Source organism: Leopardus geoffroyi, chromosome B4, assembly GCF_018350155.1.
Source record: "Leopardus geoffroyi isolate Oge1 chromosome B4, O.geoffroyi_Oge1_pat1.0, whole genome shotgun sequence".
In the NCBI taxonomy this organism is placed as follows: Eukaryota; Metazoa; Chordata; class Mammalia; order Carnivora; family Felidae; genus Leopardus; species Leopardus geoffroyi.
Window position 1 is genome coordinate 54,592,369 of NC_059341.1, and position 25,285 is coordinate 54,617,653.

Genomic DNA, 25,285 nt, shown 5'->3' on the forward strand with positions numbered 1-25,285 from the left:
TTTTTAATCTAAGTATTTCATTAAATGAAGGTAAGTGTTCAAAGGGCACTTTTATTTGTATATAACTTATGTCAACACTTTCTATTGTGTGTTACAGCTATGCTTTACCCCTTGTATTAGAATATAATCTCCTTAAAGGAAGGGGACATATTTCATTCTTTGTGGCCTTTTTCTAGTTTATTTTATATTTTCTATTGAAGTACAATTGATATACAGTGTTGTTATATTATTCTCAGGTGTACAATATAATTATTCAACAAATCTACACGTTTCTCAGTGCTCATAAAAATAAGTGTACTCTAGGGGTGCCTGGATGGCTCAGTCAGTTAGGCGTCCAACTTTGGCTCAGGTCATGATTTCCCAGTCTGTGGGTTCGAGCCCTGAATTGGGCTCTGTGCTGAAAGCTCAGAGCCTGAAACATGCTTTGGATTCTGTGTCTCACTCTCTCTCTGCCCCTCCCCCGCTCGTGCTCCATCTCTCTCTGTCTCTCTGTCTCTCTCAAAAATAAATAAACATTAAAACATTTTTTTAAAGTGTACTCTTAATTCACTTTATCTAAATCACCGATCCCCCTACCAACAGTGCATGATGTTTCCATTTTCTCCACATATTCAGTAACAGTTGTTTTTCTTGTGTTTTTGATTTTAACCATCCTGACATGTATAAAGTGATATATGATTATCTGATTACAGTTTTCATTTGTATTTTCCTGATGATTAGTGATGCTAAGTTTCTTTTCATAAGTCTGTTGTCCACCCATATGTCTTCTTTGGAAAAACGTCTATTTAGGGCCTTGCCCGTTTTTTAATTATATTATTTGTATTTTTGGTGTTGACTTGTATAAGTTCTAATGCATTTTGGGTATTAACTCCTTATTGAGTATATCATTTACAAATATCTTTTTCCATTCAGGAGGATGCATTTTTGTTTCATTGATGGTTCCCTTTTTTTGTGCAAAACTTTTTTAGTTACATTTATTTGAAAAGATATATGCACCCCAAGCTTATTGCAGCATTATTTACAATAGCCTTGATATGGAAGCAACCCAAGTCTCCACGGATAGATCAATGGAGAAAGAAAACGTGGTATACACGTATATACAATGGACTATTACTCAGCCATAGAGAAGAATGACATTTGGCATTTGCAACAACTTGGATAGACTGTGTGGGTATAATGATAACAGAAAAATGTCAGGCTGAGAAAGACAAATGCTATATATTTATGCACTTATATGGAATTCAAGAAATAAAACAAACAAACAAAAAGAGACAAACAAAATCACCAACTCCTAAATACGGGGCACAACTGGGTAGCTGCCAAAGGGGTTGGATATTTTCTTAAGTAATCTCTATGGGCAACATGGGGTTCAAACTCATCACCCTGAGATCAAGAATCACATGCTCTACCAACCGAGCTAGCCAGGTGGTGCCACCCCCCTCCCATTAGTCAATACTCAAAGAAAAGGAAAACGCTTTCCCAAGTTCCCTTTAATAATAATTTTACAAAGCCAGTAAGCAGCTATAGACACAATTGAAAAGTAGACAGGTTAAAAAAAAGGAGAAATAGCAAAGATACATCCTTCATCCCATCATAAATACAGAGCTCCATTAGTATTCCCTCACCAATATACCATAGAACCCTAGCTTTCCACGTGCTAAGAGTACTCTGCATTATTGTGCAGGGGACCAGATCACATTCAGGTGTGGTGGTGTCAAAACAAATATGTACTGGCACTGCTCAGTTCTACATCTACAGTTTTGGCCCTTAAGCGAGGTTAAGTGACCAGGCTGTGCTGAATCCCATAGGCGATGTAGACAGCAAACCCAATCAGCATCCAGACACCAAATCTGGCCCAGGTGTCAGCTGACATCTGCATAATAAGGCAGACATTCACAAAGATGCTCAGTAGTGGGAGGACAGGCAGAGCAGGGACCTTAAAGTGAAGGGGACTGGAGTTCTGTGGCTGTCTCCAGATGACCCCAGTGATCCCAGTGATGAGCACCACGAGCACCACAACCACTGAAATCCACACTGGGTCTCCAGAAAGCAGAACTGGCCACTGGGCCAGCACCAGACACAGAAGAATGAGCAGCAGAACAAGCAGTGAGGAGCAAACATAGACAACCCGGCCAGAGAGCGGAGTGGGGGTGGAGCTGCCTGGAAAAAGTAGTCCCTGTAGAGTCAGGGTCTCTGCTGCAGGTAAATTCTGCTGCTGTGCCTCTGCTTCATTTTCCTCATTCCTTCTATCAGGCTGATACCTGACAATGAGAACACAAAAAGCTACCAGGGAATAAGATATCAGGGTTCCAACTGAACTGAAGTCCATAAGATCAGTGACTCTAAAGAAAAACGCCATGATTGCTTGAATAACACCAAAAACCACAGTGACCACAGTGGAGGTATATGTGCCAGTATGGATCTTGGCAAGGACAGGGAACAGGAGGCCATCCTGTGCCATCATGTATATTACCAGACGTATGTGGAATATAGGGCCCCAGAAGATGCCAGAAAAACTACAAAGAAATCCAAAAGCTACAACATGGTAAGCAGGGGTCCAGCCAATATGAAGAAATGCCTCAGGCAAGGTGCTCCCAGGTTGAAGGTGGTAGTAAGGCACCATAAGTGTAAGTGCTGCAGAGACACCAAAATACACCAAAAAGCAGAGGAACAGTGAAATCACAATGCCCATTGGGATGGAATGCTGGGGATTCTGGGTTTCCTTGATTCTGGTAACAATAATGCTGAAACCTATAAATGCATAGAAACAGGTAGCTGATCCATGGAGAATCCCCTGGAAGCCAAAAGGCACAAATCCTCCAGAGCCCAGAGGGCCCAAGCCAGAGGTATCATTGAGTCCAGCCTTTGCATAGTCCTCTTCTGTGAGATTCCAGTTGTGCAGGTCCCCCTTAATGAAGCCAGAGATGATGACAAAACTGAGAAGCAAAAGTTTCACCAATGTCATCACTTTGGCAACCATGAAGTATCCACGATTACTCAACTGTTGAATTTCTATGACAAACAACAGAAGGACCACAGAAAAGTAGCCTAGCTTGTCTCCAAGGACTTGGGAAACACTCTGTGAGACGCTCTCATGCAGGGTCTGAGAGATACTGTTCCCAATCAGGTTGTCAAAAGCTAAGGCCCAGACTTGGATCAGAATGACTACATCAACCACACAGGAGAGGATGAGGTTCCAGCCAGGGATGAAAGCCCAGAATTCACCTATAGTGACAAAGGTGTAGAGATATGCAGATCCAGGATGGGGAACCCGAGCACTAAACTCAGCATAGCACAGGCCAGCCAATAGAGAAGATAGTCCAGCCACTAAGAAGCAGATCATGATGGATGGTCCTGCTTGATTGCTGGCTACCTCACCAGCCAGAACATACATACCTGCACCCACTGTGCTGCCCACACTCAGGGCCACTAAGTCCAGAGTATTCAGGCTTCTGACAAATTTAAACTCAGGGACTTCTTTTTCCAGTGTACGTCTGCGTATCAGCTTTCCACCAAATCTGCAAAGTACTTGATACAACATTGTAGCTGGAATTGAAGAAGTTCTAGGATCAACGAGATGTAGCAAGTGCAGGAAGGCTAGGGCTTTTAACTGGGTTCTGTGAGGCTAAGTTAAGGTGAGTTGGGTTGGGGCAGCCAAGTTCCTTTGCTCAGTCTTCAAATCTGCTGTTTCATATTTCATCTGGTACGTGCTATCCATCCATAATGCCTAAGTAAACAATAAATATTTATTGAACAATGGTGTTCCACCAACCAACCAAAGCTCAGATGTCCCATGTTACTTGTTGCAGCACAAATATCAAGGAATCTGACACCAAAAGACATCAAAGAAAGATCAACCCTGCTTTTCCCCAGAAAAGGGGCCAGATACTTCCCAACATAGTCCTATTTACACACTACATGTGTATAATACCATTGGGTTCAGCTAACTGATATAGCTTCATATACTAATTAAGCTGTAAGACACAACAGGGCATGGATATATTGTGCAACAATTCACATGTGAGATGTGTGTGCAGTGTTTGAGCAGGAGCTATGACACATTAATTCATGAGCTAGATGGCTTCATTGCAATAACAGAACCATTTTTAAAAATATCATCTGAATTTAAAAGACATTTTTAAAGCCCTTATCCCCAGGCTCAGTTGGTTAAGCATTAGACTCTTGTATGGCTCAGGTCAGGATCTTGTGGTTTTGAGATCAAGCGTTGAGTAGGGCTCTTTGCTGACAGCACTGAGCCTGCTTGGGATTCTCTCTCTCCTTCTCTCTGCCCCTCTCCTTCTCTCTCTCTCTCTGTCTCTCTCTCTCTCTCTGTCTCTCTCTCTCACACACACACACACAATAAATGAGTAAACATTTTTAAAAAATAAAGAAAAACTTGTAGCCTCCAAATCAGCTAGCCAAGGTCAGATGTCAGTTTGGTCCCCTATCTCCTCATTCTGCATCAGCTTATACTGATGGCAAAAAAAAAAAAAAAATCACAGTCCAACCCTTCTATTTAGTCACATAGGCTCACATGGGTGCAATGAAAATTGAGGAAGAGGGAGAAGGGGGAAGCGTCTTCATAACTACCTGCAAGAAGGAGAGGAACAGTCTGCTTGGTGAGGAAACACTGGAGAAATGGGTGGAGCAGCCAACCAAAGGTCCATTACTAAGAAGGGAGAAGAGCCAGAGAGATTGTTTTGTGAATTTTGATATTGAATAAACCTCACCCAAAGCAACCAGACAAAAAATCACTACAGTTATTATGTCCACAGTTATGAAAGTGAGGTGGGTAGGGAGCAAAACAGTAAGTCACCTAGCTCAGTAGCTTACAACCAATGTAATTCCTTCTGTGTCCTTCTCTGGGTTCCAAGAGAGGAGGTGAGCTCACTTCTGCAGAGTCTCCTCACTGGGGCACTGTGCTCTATAAACACTCTGAGCCATCTGTAATGTCAGCTGACAGTGGCCTGGAGAATCTTCCCTGCTCTGTGGACTTGTATTAAAACACTTACAACTCCCGATTAATTTTTCACAAGGAGTTATTTTTAACTCAATAAAACCATTGTCTTAATATTTTCTTAATGAAGGAGCACTGCCTATAGTTCCTCCTTTCCCCTCCACTGCTGCTATTCAAATGATCCATTTCTCAAGGGGAGCAAGGTTTTGGATGAACAATTCACAGCACTGCCCTAGAAATCAATAGTAGAGAACAGAGAAAAAAAGTCATTCAGCCCCCATTCTCTGCAATACTCAGGGTTTGGTTTTGAGAGACTTTTAAGAAAAGTTGCCAGAGGTTTCTAAACACAGAAAGATCATGTCAGAATTGAAAAGTCTTCTCTATAGATGATCAAAAGCAACCCTGGGGTTATGGGTCAGTCTTCTGTCTAAAAATCCATTTAGAATTATTTGCCACTCACCAGTTCCAAGTTATGATTTACAAACAAGCATATGAGATAAATTAGGAGGGTCAATTCTTTTTTGTATTTTTTTTAATGTTTGTTTATTTTTGAATGAGAGAGATAGAGAGAGAAAGAGAGAGAGAGAGAGGGATAATGAACAGGAGAGGGTCAGACAGTGAGGGATACACAGAATCTGAAGCAGGCTACAGGATCCAAGCTGTCAGCCCAGGGCCCAATGCAGGACTTGAACCTACAAACCATAAGATCATAACCTGAGCAGAAGTCAGACACTTAACAGACTGAGCCACCCAGATGCCCCAGGAGGGTCAATTATTAACTCGTGGAATCTTTTTACACTATAAATGTGATTAGGTATCCCACACCCACACTCAGGCTTCAAACCCTTCAGTGGTTCCCACTGCCCTTCCTCCTAGTCCTTCCTTCCTTCATCATCTGACCGGTGCTGATTCCTCCAGCCTCACCCCCTGACCAGTTCCTGCTCCAGCTGTGAAATTCTATACTCACCCTGTTCCCCTGCTTCTAATGCCCTCGTGTCCCTTTACTTAGCTAACCCCCACTTCTCTGTCACTTCCCAGCTCAGATGTTGCTTCCCCAGGAAGCCTCCCTGGACTCTTATGCTGCCCTTCCTATGTGCTCTCATGGCACCTGGATTTACCCCATGTGCCACTTATCCTAATGTATCAAAATTCCAGGTTAGCTGCCTGTCTTCTCCATTAGACTGTGAGTTAGGTGCTCAATAAATATTTGTTAAACAAATGTACAAACTGAGAAGAGCAACCTGAAAGAACACATAATCCAGAATTCCTATCTACTTTACTTTGAAATACATATGTTATAGTAAGAAACCTTTATAAACCTGGTTCAGGTAAAGATATAAATGGTATTACCTTCCATGCATAAGGCAAGCAAAATGAAAAGTGTGAAGGGAAAACCACCTGATGAAACCTTGACTGCACATCACTCATGGCAGGTATAAGCCACACAGGGTGATAAAAAAAAAAAAAATGCTTGCCTTTAAGGACACTTGCTTTAAACCTATCAGGCTGTCTTGTGTTATAGACAACCAACAAACCACACTCAGAGAATCTCTGCTTATTTTAAGGCATCATGCTCCGGTCCTATAATCTAGGTAGGAGGTCCTAAGGCAGAGGTTCTCACTTTGGGGGACAGAGGGAGGCATAATGAAGACACCTGATGACATTTTAAAACATCAGGTCCTGTCCCTCAGGAGATTCTTATCCACTAGCCCTGTACTTCCCATGACTGCTCTAAACTACCCAACTGACAAGAAATTTTCCTCAGTTTCAAAGGAAAGAGATTCTAAAAGCTTCTTTCACAGGAAGGCAGCACAGTTTATAGTTAGGCAAACAATTCAGGTTAAAATCACAACTTCAGCCTCAAACCTGGTAACTCTGGACAAGTTAGTTCACCTCTTTGGGCTTTCATTCCCACAATGGTCAAATGGGAGTAAAAGTAAATAATTCTTAGGGTTGTTGTGAGAAATAGATGAAATGATGTCTGTAAAGTACTTAGATCAGTGTCTAGCAAACAATAAGTACTTACTATAATCTACCTAATCTTTAAAATTAAAATCTGACCCCAGTATCCAAACTGTAAAATCAATTAGTATTTACAAATGTGTAACCTCAAAATCATCCACTAAAACTCAAGCCTGTTCGCTAGTCCTCATGAGACAATGAAAACAGTTTTATTCCATGTACTTCATCTTGAAACGCTAAGGACTCTAATTAGACACACTCATACGTGCTGGTGCTAAACACTTGGAGATCCTAGGCTAAATGAGTTAGACCAGGCATTGAAAAATCCAAGACTCTAACAACAACAACAACAACAACAACAACAACAATAAAACATACTACCCTGCGGATACTTCATCTTGTTTCTGGAAGAGGCAGTGCTGGGTACTATACTGCTAAGAGCAATGAGCATTATGTCAGAAAGTTTGGATTTGGGCCCTGGATCTACAGCTTGACTATATAACCTAAGGTAATTTTCTTAATCTCTCTAAGCCTCAATTTCCTCATTTCCTCAGGTTCCACAAGGAACCTTACGAGACTTCCATTACCAGATCAACATGAGAATTTGATGAGAAGGTACAAAATATCATGCACTGTTGGTGGGAGTGTAACTGGGGCCACCATCCTGAAGCACCGTCTTGGGGGAATTAAGATGCACACACCCTCCCACCCTGCAATCCTTCTCTGAGATAAACACTCCAAGGAACTCTCTCGTGAGTCTCTAAGGAAGCCCATATGAGCACGTTCATCACAGGACTGTTTGTGGTAGCAGAAATTTGGCAGCTATGCCAGAGTCTGTTACTAGAGGAATATATAAGTAAAATGTGCCATATGTGTACTATGAAATATTACACAGCAGTCAGATATAATAAAGTAGATTTACAGACAGCAACTTGGGTAGATCTCAGAAACAATGTTAGGTAGCAAAAGGAAAAGTAAGATGAGGTGTATAGCACAACGCCATTTATGTACCATGCCATTTATAAAACATTAAAAAATGTATATTTGTCAAAGATACACATGTATCTGTTAAAAATGTCATGTCATTCCTCTTCAAAACCTTCTACTATTTTCCCTTTCTGTTTAGAGTATAAGAAAAAGTCTGCATTACACTGGCCTACCTAGTCCTACAGTATTGGTCACTGACCCAGCTACCTCTCAGCCTCTGTTTCTCTATCTTCCCACTCATTTTTTCTCTAGTCACTGTCCTTCTAACCATGCTGACCTCCTGATCTAAAAGTCAAGACCCTAACTCAGGGCCTTTGTGCTTGCTGTTCCCTATAACTACACTACTTCTAGCCCAGATATCCACACGTTTTCTCCCTTTACTGCATTTGGTGAAATAGCACATTTGTAGCATGGCCTTCCTTAATCACCCCATATGAAACTGCAGTCCATTCCTAAGCATCCATAATGTACCTCATCCCCCTGCCCCCTCCCTTTTTTCCCCATAGCACTTACTTAAATACTGACAGTAGTTAAATAGTGTATGTTTTATTTGTTTATTTGTTCATGATTTGTTTCACTCCCATAGAATATAAGCTCCATGAAAGCAGGACTTTTTTTTTTTTTTTTTTTTTTTTTTTTTACTGTTTTGCTCCTGGCTGTATTCCCCACACCTACAACTGTGCCTGAAACAGTTGCTACTGTGTATTTGTTGAATGCATCTAAATGCACATACCGACCATGGATTGGAAGAGCATTTATTAAATACACAAAAGCAAGTGCCTCTAGTGAGGAGGAGAAATGAGAATAGAGAGAAGGATGAAAGAGGAAAATAAAATGCATTGATATGGGCCTGACAGGAAGTGGTGTGTGCTACCAGTCCATAACTAAAGGAGGGTTGACTCCAGTCTGTGCACTTCAGATTCAACACAGAAATTACATGAGATTATGTTGAAAGAATACTTGGTTCAGAGCCTGGTAAACTACAGGCACTCAACAGATTTAAACTGAAGGGGAACCAGAATCCTGTAGTCGTCAGGATGTGGAGATTACAGAGAAGAAATACCTGCTAGAGGAGGGTGGAGAACGTCAGACGATGGGGTAGCCCTCCCATCAGTTCCCTCTGAACCACATTTCCCTTTTCCCAATTCCTCTTTCTCCTTGAGCTCTTTCAATTGTCTCTGGAGGTTCCTTACTAGACACTAACGATGCTTGTCCACCGTTCACTCTCTGTGGAATGGTCCCCAGCCACCTACGTCTCAATAAAGACACAACAGTGGTTCCCAAAATTTGTTGAATCAAAGACTTCTCTGATGTTGGTCACCTCAAAACGTGTCCTACACTCTTCTGAAGTCCATCCATGGACCCTGAACAGGAATCCCAGAGGAAGACCATCTGGATGGCAGGGTCGGAGATGGGTAAGGCTTTTGATCATTTCTGTTTCCCTCAACTGTGTTGTGCAGAGTGGTCCTTGTGCTCTTCCCACTTTTACTGAAGATGAGGGACTGTGGGCTACAGACAAAGTAAGAAGATATGAGAGAAGCAACCCAAACACACAACATCTGGGAATTAAATAATCATGTTTTATGACTCTAACGGAAGCAGGCAGGACAAATGAACAAGCAAACTTACAGAAGAGAAAGAAAACTCATGATTGGGAATTCTGAGAGAGCCTAACACAAACCTAGCTTATAACAACACAGAGAGACATCATCCTCAAGCACCATGTTCCAAAATGTCCCTTCTCCTTGCAATAATCTGTGATTATTCCAATAGTGTATATTCAGTCCAGACTGTGGGACTCAGCTGTCAGAGCCCCATCCTAATTCTCCCCTTACATTCAGACCATCAATCCTTCCTAACTCAGATCTTTACATCCTGACTTAGCCTTCCTGTGATGAGCCTCTGGCCTGGGTAAGTTACCTGCCCTGCCAGGGATGCCCTCCTCACTCCTTCCTTACAGTCTTAACCCTCTAGCTCTTCTCAATCCTATTCTACAATCTTTCCCCAGTTTAGAAGCCTTTCCTAAGCCATCCTGACTGACCCCCATCTCCAACCTTCCTCCTCTTCCCTCCAGCACTTAGAGCCAATCTGAATGTTCAGCTGAAACTAATTTTTCCCTTTCTGTCTGCTGATGTCCTGGGTGTGTCACTTAAATTACTTTACAGTCTAAAAGCTTACAGAGGTCAGGGCCAGGATCCATATACCTCCACTTTCTGAATTCCACACTCCCACCCTTAACCCTCACTACCCAGGACAAACACTGCTCATAACTCTACCAAGAAAACCTTCAGAGGTATTTAGAACAGAGAAAATGAATATATTGATATATTAAAGACTACCACATCTTCACATTCCTGTATGTAGGATTTTTTTTAAGATAAAGGACCAAACCTAGTTGGAAGCAGGAGACTAGAACATGCACTCTCATCTATTTCAAGAATATTTCCTGAGTACATTGCCTAAGAACCTTAGGTTTGTGAATCTCAGTTTAATTAGAAACCAGACTCTCCCAAAGAAGAGGCTAGGTGCAAAGGAGGTGTCGAAAGAAATGCAGAGAAAGGCCAGAAAACACGAGGATAGCTTGTATGAATTCTATAATGCCTCGGGCTCCCTTTTCCTTCCCTCTTCCCTGTGTTTCTGTCAGTCTCTGAGCTCCTTCCAAACTCCAAAACAAAAGTTCCATCCCAAGTCCACAAAAAGAGCTCCTGTCAAGTCCAACAAACCTCCCACTAAACTGCAGGCTCTCTTGCTTTCCCAGCCAACCACACCCACTCTCCTTTGTCCTGGAGGTCATTGTGTTCACTCCTCTGTCTAGAAGGGTACTGTCCTCACTATGGACCTTTCCTTTTCAAAAACAATTTTCCCAGGAAGTAAATTCACTGGTTCCCTTGGTTGGGTGTTAACACTCCTGCTAAGCAGGAAGTTGGCCTTGTGGCTCCTGAATAGTCTCGAAGATAGTTTGGATACTAGCTGTTTTGCTAGAAGTTTGATAAAGACTTGAGAGAAATACCTATGACACTGTTAAATAATTATTTTCAAGCTTTAAGTGGAAAATCTGCAGAGATTGTATCAATCCTTGATAATCAAGCACAGCACCTTCCTGATCCCAAACTACATAAATTCCCTTATCCTTAAAATTTTCCAGGCAATGAAAATTCAGGAGCCAATCAAACCAGTGTCTCCTAAACAAACAAGCATAATTTGTTTTTGGATGCTGAGCTTCCCCCAAGTTTCCAAACTTTTAAATCAAGCAGCCCTGCAACTCTGGTAGGGGCAGTCCAGAATACAAGAGAGGCTTTGAGTTCATGGTTAGAGCTTTAAATAATAGTAAGTGTGGTGCATTTGTACACCCACACTTCCATAATGGAAACAGTTGAGAATACATAGGTAAACTGAACAAAAGCCACCATGAACACAGGCCCAAAGCAGGAAGCCAGATTCTTCACTTAAGGTCTAAGAGTCACTGTGAGACCTTCATTGTTCCTCTGGGTGTGATGGAAGCCCTAGAAAAATGGACAGTTTCCCATACTGCCACTTAGACAGTTAGCACCTCGTCCACACTACCCCTCTATCTAGTAGGATCCTACAATTTGCAAATACTGCAAAGCCAGCTTTCCAGAGCCAGCTTCCTGCCATACTCCCTGGTCTACCCTCTCTGAGCTCTCAAATTCACTCAATAGCTATAAGGGAATCCTGCCCTTAATGGAGGATGAAGTCCTAAATCACATTTTTCCTGAACACCGCATTTCTGCAAATAACTTAAGTGAGAGTGCTCTCTACCTTCCTTCTGTAAAACTATACTTTCCTCAAGTCTTAAAAAGACAAAGATTTTGCACATGTGGACACACACACACACACAGAAACCCTCAACCAGACCTGCAGTTTCTTGCTCTCTGTTAAGTCCAAACTTCTTTTCTTTAATGTTTTAATGTTTATTTATTTTTTATTTTTTTTTCAACGTTTATTTATTTTTGGGACAGAGAGAGACAAAAAATGAATGGGGGAGGGGCAGAGAGAGAGGGAGACACAGAATCAGAAGCAGGCTCCAGGCTCTGAGCCATCAGCCCAGAGCCCGACGTGGGGCTCGAACTCACGGACCGCAAGATCGTGACCTGGCTGAAGTCGGACGCTTAACCGACTGCGCCACCCAGGCGCCCCTATGTTTATTTATTTTTGAGAGACAGAGAGAGTGGGCACCAGCAGGGGAGAGGCAAAGAGAGAGACAAAGAATCTGAAGCAGGTTCTGTGCTATGGGTGCAAGGTTTGACACAAGACTCGAACCCAGGAACCATGAGATCATGACCTGAGCTGAAGTTGGATGCTCAATGGATTGAACCACTCAGGTGCCCCTTAAGTCCAAACTTCTAAGATTGTATTTCCAAGTGTTCCCCCCCACCAACACACACACACTGGTCTTCTACCACTGACTCCTACTATTTTAAAAAAAATTTTTAAGTGTATTTGTCTATTTAGAGAGATAGAGCGAGTAGGAGAGGGGCAGAGAGAGAGGGAGAGAATCTCAACCAGACTCCTCGCTGTCAGCATGAAGCCTGATGTGAGGCTCAAACTCATGAACTGTGAGCTCCTGACTTGAGCTGAAACCAAGAGTTGGATGTTTAACTGACTGAGCCACCCAGGCACCCCACTTATTCCTACTATTATCCATTTTTGTGGTTTCTGCTTCAACAGGACAAATCTTTCCCCAAAAATGCAAGTGTTACTGGAATTAACATTAGCCCTCACACAGACTGTCCTTCTTTGCTTATAACACACACTTTCCAAACCCTGCTCAACATGACCCTCCTTCCAGAAGGTTCTCTGGGCATACCTACGGATAGATATCTAATCTCTCTAGTATGCTCTCCTTATCCCTTGCTCTCCCCTCATTAATGTCCAGTGGTATAACTCACAGGCCTATAACTTTGCACAAGCAGAACACCCAGTTATGGAAGATGGTAGTAGTAGGTGATGAGGGGTTGCAGAGGAGCAGAGCTTCTGCTTGATGATACTTTCAGCTTGTCTTTCCTTCGCCAGGTGCAGCCTGAGGTACAAAGAGTTAACTGGCCACAGCTATGTAAGTAGCCCAGGATTTACAGCCCAGTTTGGTCATATCAGAGATCTGACACAAGAAGTGAGGTCCAAGTCTCTTCCACCACAGCAAAGTGAAAGTACAAAGGAAGTAAGTCCTTTGTCACCTATGTCAGGTGAGACAAAGTACAATATTTTTGACACTTATGATTTTTTTCCAGTCTTATTTCCTTGATGTGTCACAACTAAACAGACAACACAGAGCTTTATTACTTTTACCACTTTACTTTATTTGGAAAACAAGTCACCTAATGCTTTAGCATCAGGGAATGTGACACAACACTCAAACTGCAATAACTACATTTAAGGTTAGCTTACAGAGTGGAGGAGTAGGACAATAGTCAATTGACTAAATGGTGTGTAGAACAGGATTTCACTTATTTCAGAAGGGTAGGGATGTATCCATGAAATGCCCTTACATTTTAAGCTCCCAGAGAAAAGAATTTTCTGGATTTCTTTTTCCTGTACTGTCTGTAAACAAATAACACAGATGGGTTCAGTGTACTTTGGATTGTGTCTAAAGTGAGAAATTGGATGGTCCCTCAAGTAGAAACCACAAAAATCTAATAAGAGACGAATACTATATTCAGTCTATCAAAGATCAGACTTTAACTCAGTGTAAATGAATACAAAGACAAATTAAAAATTAAAAAATCAAGTACCAGTGATTCTTTCTATAAAAGAACTCAAGCAAAATCAACATTTTTTTTCTTCCTAAATTATCAACACCACCATCATTAACCACCAAAGCATCACATATTCAATTACAGTCAGTGCAAGACAATGGTGGCATATTCAGAATTCCCCTCTCTGGTAACTTATAATTGGGGGCATTTCATGAACACCTCCCCACTTCCTAAAAGAAATAAAAGATACATAAACTATGAACCACGAAGATACTCCTCAATTGGAATTGAACAGTCAAGGCAAGGGCATGTGAAGATCCCAGATGGCTTCCTACTTGATGGAAGGTAAGAGTAGTAAAGACCTCATTTTCCATTGTTGGCAAGACTAGTGAGTATCTTCTATGCATGGAAAAGGGGGGAATTGCCCCATCTTGGCATTGTGCCTGTTTCTCAGGAAATAATCAGTTCAAGCTACATCTTCAGCTTGGGCCATGATCCATAATATAGAGCCTCTTTTAGGTCTTTTTTCCATGCCCCCCACAAAATACACCAAACAAATTCCACCACGCCTAAACCAATAAATCCAGTTTTCTTAGCTAGACAGATCCTGTTAAATATTTGCTACAGATAGAGATACTAAGGTATATTATTAATAATAATTAGTAAAAATAATTCTCAGTCTTAGTCTGTGCAGAAAAGGAAAAGAGAGACAAACCCCTACAGTGGTAAGAAATGTGTACCTACTTCCCTAAGGAAAGAGAAATACAGGTCAGATAGCATCCCTGAAAGGTTGGAAAGAAAGCTGAAGCAACCAAATTAAGTTCATACTAAAGAAACTGAACGTCCAAACTTATCTCCCAGGAGTCTTCTGAGAACAACCTCAACAAACTGATCAACAAACTGATCATCCTCCCACCTATGATCTTACTTTGTACTGTATTCTGCTTAAATACTACTTAGAATAAGGCTTTGTCTCCCTTTTTGTAAAATAAAAGCTCTTTACGGTAGAACCTGCTTTATGTTCTCTCAATGAGGCTAGAAACCATAATTCTGCAACTAAATATTACTAAGTGCAACCAAGACTTGAACCTGAAGGCATGGAAGCCCCTAAACTGTCTACTCATTAGACCCAGAGGAAATATAGCCACCTCCTCCAACTCATCTACATATCCCCCTCTCAGCACTACACCTCTTAAATCCCATTCCCAGTCTGGCAGAGGCTGAATCCCATATTAGTGAAAACTCATCCTGATGCAAACTAACACAAACCAGACCAACTGCATGTAGACCTAATCCATCCACACAAATGTAGACCAAGATCTATGTAGATGTAGACCAAAATACTTTTCCTTCCTTCTAACAATATCTATGGGGTCCCTGCTACATGCACACACTACACTAGTATCATTGCACCATTATTTGTGTAAACAAGCAGATAGCCAGAGCTTCTCTAGAGGTTGTGTAGACTCCCAATTATCTAGTAAATTTCTGGGATGGTTGTGAACAAGGAGGTTTTTCTTAGTCCCTCTGGGATAACTTCCAAGAAGACAGAGTTAAATGCAACATCCCTCATTCATGGGTTGACACATTTACAGGTTTAGTTTCATTAAGAATCAGTTTTGGAAATTCTTAAAATTTCTGTCACACCAAAACAAAATGATCAACTTGACAAGTCAGAAAAACCTGAGCTTCTGCTTCTAGAGATCTTCAGAAACTAGATGCACTACCAGGAAAAATCAGAATTAGAATTTCCACACAAGAATCAGAAAGAGAGCTGGGGACGGAGCCTGGAGCCTGCTTTGGATTCTGTGTCACTTTCTATCTCTCTCTCTGCTCTTCCCCTGTCCTCTCTCTCTCTCTCTCTCAAAAATAAATAAATGTTTAAAAAAAAAAGAAAAAGAAAAAGAAAAAGAAAAGAAAGAGAGCTGGGGAATGCCAGTCTGCATGTGCAATTAAGGGATTAGAAAATGATGTGATACATTGATGCCAACAGTGAAAATCAATTTCTTCTCTACTTCCTCCCTACGATTTTCTACTCCCTTTTCTCAACCCCGAATCCTGTCAACACAGAACATCTAATAAAAGTTCTCTGGAGAAAGCATTAGAAGGAAATCAGTCTTCTTGTCCACACTATTTTCCAAACTGTAACTGTAATGTAAGATGGACTATGTCTACAAAAAGCACTGATCTAAACTTATTTTTTCCAGTAAGCCTTGCTAAACAGTTTTTTTCCTCCTAATCCTTCCTTTCCTTGTAAGCACAGAATCTACATCCATCCAGTGCTCCCATCTATCACTATGTTCTGTCTCCACTTTTAGACCATCAGGTGTGAGTGGTCAGAGCCCATGGCTCCTTCTTCCATGTACCTCCTCCCTATATACACCATCATTAATACACTGCATGCAAGGTGGCTTAGGAAAGCCAGCTATCTCTCTGATTATCTTCCTTCATATCTTTATATGAATTCTTCTGTCTCCCCATGTAAGTACTCACCTGTCTTTTTCTCTCTGCCCCATCTCACCAGACTTTACTTGTTTCCTCTCATAGCCTGAGGCAGCTGCTCCACAAGCAACCATCTCCCTTGGAAAGTCAATTTGTTTTTTGTTTTGTTTTGCTTTCTTTTGCTTTGTTTTGTTTTATAGGAAATGACACCAGTCTGAGCTCTTATCCAAATAGATCAACATGACTCTTTCACCAAGATCCATCTGCCTCACTCCAGCTCAGGCACCATAATCTACAACAGAGCCTCCATCATCATTTTCAGGGACACTCTTTATCATTCTTCCCTAATTCTTGTTAATCTTTACTCTAATTTAAGATTTCTGCAATAATAAAAAAAAAGGGACAGGGACAAGGATAAACCAAAAGAATGCAATCCAATAAAAATATTTATCTTTGTTTCCCTTCCTTTATGTTCATCTGTTTTGTCTCTTAAAGGTAAGGGGCATTAAGGAATCTAGCCCTGAAATCATTGCTTCACTATATGCTAACTAATTTGGATGTAAATTTTAAAAAATAAAAAAATTAAGTTAAAAATAAATAAATAAATAAATAAATATCAGTAAAGAGATGAAAAAAGTATTTATCAATTTGGAGTATGATTGATAAAGGAAATTGGCCTTTCCACATGATTTTGGTTAAACTAAGGTTAAAATGAATCTGCCTGATGGAAGACATAACATGTATCAATTTATAATGAAGAGCAGTTGCCCAAGAACTGCTAGAGGGCAAGACAAAGACAACCTAGAAATGAACATTTGCAACATATACTCAGTCAAACTCAATCAAACAAGTGTCATGCATGGGTAAGTATTGTCTAGGCTTCTGGTGTTAAGGGTGCTGCTCACAGTGTATAGGAAGATATGGAGGGGGGAAGGGAGAGAACAGGTTACAACTCCTAGGGCATTTAAAATTAAAGAGTTGCAAATGTGTTTTTTGATAACAGCAAACTGCCTCTTAGAGGCAGTTCTAAAGACCACTAAGTAGTCACACCCCAGGGGAACTTGGTAATCTTTCCTCCTACAGCCTGACCTGACCTATAATCAATCCCCAGCACACTTAAAATTTAGATGAGAAAGGCAGGGAGATACCTTCACAGCTGTAAAGATAGATATCTAGCTCCTTAAGCAAGACAGAAGAAACCCTCTCCCTGATAAACTCTCCCTGATAATGGTGGACCACCTTATCAAACTGGATCTGCTGTTTTACAATGTCCACACCAATGTCCTCTCTAAGAAGATGTGATACACTTTCAGAATCTCTAGTGAGAAAGTGTGGCAAATATGAAAGAGGCAGCAGAGCCAGATGGAAGAATCTTCATTCATTCAAAGAACATGTCTAAACATGCTATGTATTGGGACTTGTGGGAGGGACAAAAATGAATAAAGCACGCTCTGGACCAGGTCAGAAAGGAAAAGCCAGGAAGGAGGGCAGGGCAAACAGGTGGGAAGGACTCTGGAGGAGAAGCACCAAGGAATAACCTCCCCAAACTTATATTTTCCTCAGCAGAGCTGAGAACCTTCCTGGTTTAGAGGAGAACAGAGTTTAAGCCTCCAAATCACTCTGACCCTAGCAAATCTACCTGCCCTTCCCAAACTTACAAGGCCTCTGGTTTGCATTCTCTAATCCAAAGTCTAGCTCTCGAGTCATGAAATACCCTCTGCTCAAACCCCACAAGGTTTGGACATCCAGCTACCACCCAAGTCCAGCCTTTTTCTTCTCTACTATCTCAGTTTTCTTGCCAACTCTACAAACAGGAGAAATCACTTACCAATAGACTTTTTTTCCCCTCAGAGGAGAAGGGTCTGTGAAGAAAGTGCAAGTCAAACCCAGAGATAGGTAAGGAGCTTGGCCAAGCAGAGTCAGTATGTAGACTGGAGTTTAGTGAGGCCCTCAGGGTGTTAAGGCCTTTGGGAGGTGGGGCCCTTGGGAGGGAGGAGGGGCCCTTGGGAGGCTGAGAACTAGCAAGCCTGGGCCTCAGGGAGTTGGGGCCATAAGGAGGTGGGGGCATTCAAAGGGTGGGAAAGGGTGAAGGAGCTTGATGTGGGCAGTGGAAGACTAGTGGGTGAGGAGGTAGACTGAGGGCTTAAAGAGGACTTTGTTGGAGACTTTTTTGACAGCAAGATCTGAATTTAGAAGTAAATAAGCTTTTCAGAGTCCTGGGTATGGAAGAGGTCCTGGCTGGTGGGAAGAGAGTGTAGGAGACAGGTGGAGAGAGCCTGTGGTGATTGGGAGGCCAGCCCCAGATTCAGCTAAAAAGCACACTCATTAGGCCTTTAAACATTGACAGAAGCACCCTTCAGCAACTTCTCCCATAATGTCCTACTAGGCTAAGTTCCTCTACCAGTACCACCCATTCCCAACCTATCACCTATGTTTCCCATCACTCCAGGAAGAAAACAAAAGAGAAATGTCTTAAACTTCATCAGAAGATATTTCCTGAAACAGTCATTCAGCATTCATAGCAGATTCCAAATAAATAAGCATTAAGCATTGTGCTGGAGGAAGTAAAGTAAAAGATATAGTCCCTGCCTACTGGTCTCCTTGCTCTGTATAATCAAAATATAGTGTTCCAAGACTTTGAAACAGTGACCAAATGAAAGGGCCTCTTCCTTCCCAGAATGTTAATCTTCAAACAGAGGCAAGACTTCTCAGAGATGAAGAGGGCGGAGCCTACTGAGAGACAGAGGGCTGAATGCCTAAGTGATAGGCCCAAGAATGTATGGATCTCAAGGAAAAAAAGCACAACTGTCTCTGCTTGATAGTGCTGAGATGCCTCTAAACCCAAGATTAGGTTCCTTAAAGACTAGGGTGAAGATGGAGCTAGGGGAGGGAAGGGTAGTGGTGGATACCTTAAGGAACAGACTCTGTACTAGCTATACTAAGACAGAGTGTTGAAACTGGAACATAAGAAATTGCTCCAGATAGATCTCAAAGAGAACCTACAACTGAGAAATACCTAAAAATGTATTGATCCTGCCCTAATATATCTCCAGTACACATGGACCAAGGACAATAATCGATCACCTATTTTGTTCCAGTCCCTATACAAGTAGTTGATGAGTGGCCCAGATAAGACTACAGAGCTAAAATGTTAGAAACAAACAAGATGGGCAGGAATTGGAAGGATGGCTGTCATGACAAAACAGTAAATGAGGGGCATGTGTTTGATTTGTGTTTGTTCCAACAGTTCTAGGCTGTCTTCCCCTGCCTCAAGCTGACATTTTCCAAGATATGCATCTGCTTAAGGGAAAAATAAAGGAAAGTTCAGGGGGAGCATCTCCCTGTTCTTACATCTGGTCCCAAGAACATCCCTTCCCCTTTCCCTGTGCTATTCACTGCCTGCTTGGTAGAGGGTAGGAGCCTGGGTGAAATACCAGGGACCCCAGATAATCACCAGGTAAGGAAAAGAACTGGCCCAGACCTGTGGGGAATACAAAGGATGCAGAGTTGAGGCCCTCTCCAGGAGGAGGGGTGGCAGAATGGAAGATCTGGAAGGTGGAGCCCATTCAGGTGATTTCAAATGAGTATCTGAACATTGAGCGGTGGGAGGAGATAGAGGCTGGAAGACACAGAGATAAGAGAAACAAGGCAGAGAGTTAGAAAAGAGGACAAGGGGGGGAACAGTGATGGGGGTGCAGCAAAAAGAGACAGAATGGAGGAGATGTGGGTGGAGAAACAAAAGGTCACACAGGGTGAATCTCATAATATGTGACTAGAAGAGAGACCCTTAGAGACTGAGGGAGGGAATCAGGAAAGGAAACAGCCACAACAAAGAGCTGAGGGCAGACTCAGTTGTGGAAAATCTCAGACCACAAAATATTTGGAGTCAGAGAGACAGGGCCATGGGCAGATCTGCATGACAGAAATGAAGGTAATGGAGACAAAACAGGAAGGAAGAAGACAGGGCTACAGGAAGGAGGGAGGGAGGAAGACAAAGAGAGAGAAGGAGGCAAGTGTGGAGCAAGAGGAGGTAGCCAGGCCAGGGAGGGGGACATATATTTGCTTTATAACCCTCTTCCATCTTACCTGGTCCCTGCTGAGCCCCTGTCCCCTCTCAGGTCCTGTCATCCTTCTCAGGGATGTACCCAGAAAGCTGACAGGGTGAAGCTGCTGCCATCACTGCCCCAGGTCCCCTCCCAGTGCCAACCTGGGGATTCCAGAGGCTCCTACAAGGATATGAAAGCTGCCTCTTCTACCGGCTCCCCCAAAATAGTTAAATCCAGAGAGGCCTGAAGCTCAGCCCTAAATTTTGCAGAGTAAATGTATCCTGGCAAAAACAGTGAAGGAGGAGTGGGGGCCAAGGAGAAAGAGAAACAGGCAAGAAGGCAAGGGAGGCAGACTAGCTCTAAAGAAAGTGGTGGGGACAGACTGGTTAGGGATCACATGGAGAAGAGTGAGGAGAGGTTCAGAACTGAGAGGATGCACTGAAAGCTAAATAAATACCATGCAAAATATAAACAAATAACATACTAGTGACTATCCATTAATTTGTAGTTAACAATACAGACACCTTCTGAGCAGTCATGATCAGTGTCTCCAAGCAGCAACTTACTGAATGCCCCCCACAAATATACATATGAATCCCACATAAGGAGAAACTGGGGCATTGAAAAGAGATCTTGAGGTCAGTGTAGATGCTTGAATCTACATGTTTGGGGACCAGTAATGAAGCAACAAACCATGTGTGTGAAAACCCAAGACATGCATGGCAAGCTGGACCTTGCCTTTCTCCAAGGCTTTCCTGGGGCTATGCAAAGACTAGCTCCCCTAGCTCCTCTCAAGGCCAGGGGAGACCCTAACAACACTAACTCAAGCAATCCAAAGGGAAATCATTCCTTCTGCTCCCTCCCTTGCCAGACACATTTGAAGGTCCCAGGGCCAGATATCTGGTTATAGCCAGAGCCCAAGAGTCTCCTTAGCAGCAGGAAAGAGGGTAGAGAGGGAACCTTCCAGAGAATTCCTGCAGAGCAGAACAGGAAGTAAAACATGTCTGTCTTACAACCATGGACACTTAAAAGTTTAATAAACTTCAAAATGCCCAGGTTCCATGTAATTAAAGCCAGGATCTGGATGATTACATTTCCTCTCCAAGTTTGCGCCTTTATTCCTCCACCTCTCCTATAAATACACATATTTTATAAAACAGGCTGAACTAGATCCCTGACTTTACAAATTCCTTCCACTTAAGAAATGGACTTAATTTCAGCAAATTAAATTTAGAATACACTTTGGAAAGTATTTCTTTAGAGCTAGGGTTGGTAAATGCTAGAACCTGAGAAATACACACACACACACACACACACACACACACACACACACACCAATCAGGAAAAGGAAAGTCCTCTCTTGACTATTTCTTTTCATGGAGGTATTGACCTGCAAATGATGTATCTCACATCAGGGAACAAAATACGATCTCTCTAAACATTAGGAAACTAATTCCCTTCTAACCCTTAGCTCCAGGAGGAAGATGATTGTTTCCCTCCCCCAGTCATGGCAAACATTCTGAAGGAGGATTACACAGCCTGCAGGTATAAGCTCCACATGCAGAAACCTAGTTTGCTGTCCTATCTCCCAAGGCCTCCTCTCCTGTTATTCTCAAACTTTCTGCACCACCTCTCAGTATCCATTTTTTAGATTCACCCTGTGAACTCAGCCCAGGGAGAAGGAAAGCAATCCAAAGGATATTAGACAGGGCCTTGTACTCTGGGATATGAGAGGGAGACACACGAGACAAGAAACTCTGGGGCACAGGGGAAAAGCATATAAATTAACAGAGTGTAGCCAGATCCTCAAGGTGCTGAGTGACCAATGGAAAGAGTAGAAAAAGAGACTGAGGAAGAATATAAAGCAAGGCTAGAGGAAAGGAAGTGCCAGATTTAGAGGCTGAGGATGCAAAGGGCTTGGGAGACAGGAGGCTGATGTGCTCAATAAGTATGGAGAGAATAATCTGAGAAGGTAACCAAGTTGAAGATAAAGATGAGGGTGGTTTAAAATGCTTAATCTATTTAGAATTATAAATATTTCCAACTGTACACAGTTTGTTTGCATATATCTCATTTTTTCCTCAATACCAAGCTACAGAAGCAGGCTTCGCTATTGCTGTTTTACAGATAATAAACTAAGGCACAGAAAAATTCCCCCAAGTCACAGAGAAGGTAAAGGGCAGAGCAAAGAATCAAATGACTGCACTGTGGTGCCCCTTCCTGGAGGTTCGACCCTGAGAAATAGCCAGACTTGGGGCCTGTTGTGTGAGGAAGGAGTTACTTCCCAGAAGGCAATAGACCTGCCTCCTGGGACCCTTCTTAGCATGTTCTTCCCAGGAGATCTTTGCCAAAATAGGCCTCAGCTGGGAAGTGGGTAAGTCATACCTTATATAAGCTCTGAAGATGAAAGGCTAAACCAGATCATTTATTGAAGATATTTCAGGTTTAAAACACAGAATCCAATCCATGGAAGGGATGAGTTAAAGGGAGAGCCAGGGTAAAGGTCTAATCAGTCTTCCCATTACACCCCCCCACATATCCCTGTTTCCCTCTCCCTCTTTCTGTCTCCTGACCCCCAGAGGCCTCTTCTCCACCTGTCTAGATCTTGGCATCTGTCTCCCCCCAGCCATGGTACACTAGCCTATGCAGTCCAGGCTCAGTCATCCTCATAGCCTGTGAGGACACATCAAGGCCAGGGACCTCAGCCTAGCTTCTCAGCATCTTGCCCACCCAGCCCAGGGTCACCATGGAGCCATAACCATGGCACATTTTACATGATTACCCACATCCCCACCATCACTGCCACCCAGTCACATACCCCCTCTGGAGGATTGGCTCTCCAGGCCATCTCAACCTGAACTCTCAACCCTTCTTTCCAGTAGACCCTCCATCATCCATCCCTCTGCCTCCCTAACACCCATTCCTCAACACACACACACACACACACACACACACACACACACACACACACGTACACATTCCCTCCTCATCTGTCTCCAAGGTTCACATTCCCTACTCCAAGATTCCAAGATCATTCACTCACTGAGAGCCCAGACTTACCTGAATCTCTCCTCTCCATTTTCCTGCCTCTTGCTAAGTGAATATCATTCTCCTTGTCTCCTAAAAAAACCTTCTAGACTTCTGTGTCTCCCTTCATCTTCCCTCCTGCGATCATTGCCAGTCATTGATCATCTGAGCCATGGGCCTGATCCAGTTGCCCTTGACCAACTCAGCTCACAAACATTTGCTGAGGGAGTGCCCAGAGCTCTGTGACTCTCTGTCTTGGCTCTCAGCCTCATCTATCCAGCTGCCAGGATCTCCCACAGGACAGGGACTCTGCTCCTCCATCTGGGTCTCCCCTTAGTGTCCAGCACATATGGAGGATAGAGTGTATGACTCACCAATTCTGCTCCCTAGGAGAAAGGAGGGAAATGAGAAAGAAACCTAAGCAGGGACATCATCTGAGCCTACGCTGCCCTGTGAGGTTTAGTGCCAGGGAAGCAGGAACTGGAGGGAATCCACATTTAGTGGGCCAGTGCTTTCCTTTAGATATTCCAGGGTACCTGTGTGTGTGTGTGTGTGTGTGTGTGTGTGTGTGTGTGTGTACACCTGGCATGCATTGAAGGGAGAAGATGTGGGTCTGAAGCTCCAGAAGTCCAGTCCCCATCCTCCCTTCTTGTGCACACTCATGGGCATTTCCTGTGTTCAGAGATTAGAGCACTTGTTAGGCTGAACCTTATGAAATTCCTGACAATCATTCAGTTTGGGCTTCTACAGTCTATTACTTTAGTTCTTTTCTCTTCTAAATATTTTTTGACTCCAGGCTAAGGGGGTAGAGGATCAGACTAAGCAAGGACAAATAATAAGAGCTAATATTTTTTGAGGCCATACTATGTACCGAGTATGTTGCATCCTTACAACAGCAATAATTCTCACTACAGTCCCATGAAATAGTTCCTGCAGCCCCTGCAATTATTTCCTACCTTTTACAGGTGAGTGAGTCCAGGTGAAGAGGCTACATGGAGAGGAACAGGGCTGGGATTCCAGCTCAGCCCAAGACCTCCTGCTTTACTACTGCCCCCCACAACCAGGGGAGTGCTGGCAGAGACTGGGAGCCAGAAGGCAATGCCTTCAGCTTTACAACAGGAAGGGGGAGGAGGAAACAGGCCAAACTGGAACTCTGGAGGGGGCAGAAGAGCTCCCAGGGAAGCAGCGGGGGCAAAGTCTGGATACCACACCAGATATCTAGTGGCAGAAGGACCAATATGAGGAAGAACCTGGACAGAAACATACTGACAGCAGGGACAGGACTGGGAGGCAGTGGCAGCTGTGGGCAGAGTGGGAAGTGTGGAAGAAGCACCTTCAGGGGGAGGCCAATTTAGGTGTAGACAGGGCAGAAGGGCAAAAAGGAGGATTAACCTGGCTACAGAGTCTAGGGCACCAGGGAGGGAGCTATAGTGGTGACATGGGGGAGGAAAAATAAAGTCAAAGTGAAAGAATGAAAAGCAAGAAGTGGGTAGAGATCCTGTGAAAGAGGTATGGGACTGAAGCAAATAGAAGAATCCAGAGTTAGAGGCAGAAATCAGATGGTGCCTTGGAATCAGCTTTGAGGAGGGGATGGAAAGTGGCAGGACTGGGAAAGGAGTGAAGGACCGTGAGTGCGCGCGCACACACACACACACACACACACACACACACACACACACACACTTCCAAGGTAAGAGGAGAAATTGTCTGGTGAGGTTAGAGTGTGGGCCCCAACCCCTAGCCCCAAACCCTGGCAGGTTGTCCAGACCATTGTGCACAGTCACATCACTGCTTTTTTTTTTTATTTATAATTTGTGTATTTATTACTTTATTGCTTAACAATGATAAGCATTCACATATGCAAAAATAATTATTTTTTTCATTTTTTATTTTTTTTAAAAATTACATCCAAATTAGCATATAGTGAAACAACAATTTCAGGAGTAGGTTCCTTAGTTTCCTTTACCCATTTATCCCACCCCCCACCACAACCCCTCCAGTAACCTTCAGTTTGTTCTCCATACTTATTAGTCTTTTCTGTTTTGTCCCCCTCCCTGTTTTTATATTGTTATTGTTTCCCTTAGCTTTTGTTCATCTGTTTTGTCTCATAAAGTCCTCATATGAGTGAAGTCATATGATTTTTGCCTTTC

At 42.8% G+C, this 25,285-nt stretch overlaps 1 protein-coding gene across 3 annotated transcripts; it reads right to left on the reverse strand.

Moving 5' to 3' along the window:
- Window positions 1-1,470: 1,470 nt before the first annotated feature.
- On the reverse strand, window positions 1,471-24,248 carry LOC123590356 (cationic amino acid transporter 3-like). Of its 3 annotated transcripts, XM_045463441.1 has the most exons (3): window positions 17,891-17,981; window positions 4,591-4,669; window positions 1,471-3,727 (listed from the first exon to the last, which is right to left on the reverse strand). In XM_045463441.1, the coding sequence occupies exon 3, from the start codon at window positions 3,539-3,541 to the stop codon at window positions 1,778-1,780; it is 1,764 nt and encodes a 587-aa protein (XP_045319397.1). In that variant the 5' UTR covers window positions 3,542-3,727; window positions 4,591-4,669; window positions 17,891-17,981; the 3' UTR covers window positions 1,471-1,777. The 3 variants fall into 3 exon arrangements, with proteins under 3 accessions (XP_045319397.1, XP_045319399.1, XP_045319398.1); XM_045463443.1 differs by lacking the exons at window positions 4,591-4,669; window positions 17,891-17,981 and adding an exon at window positions 24,092-24,248; XM_045463442.1 differs by lacking the exon at window positions 4,591-4,669 and having other exon boundaries at window positions 17,891-17,986.
- Window positions 24,249-25,285: the final 1,037 nt, after the last annotated feature.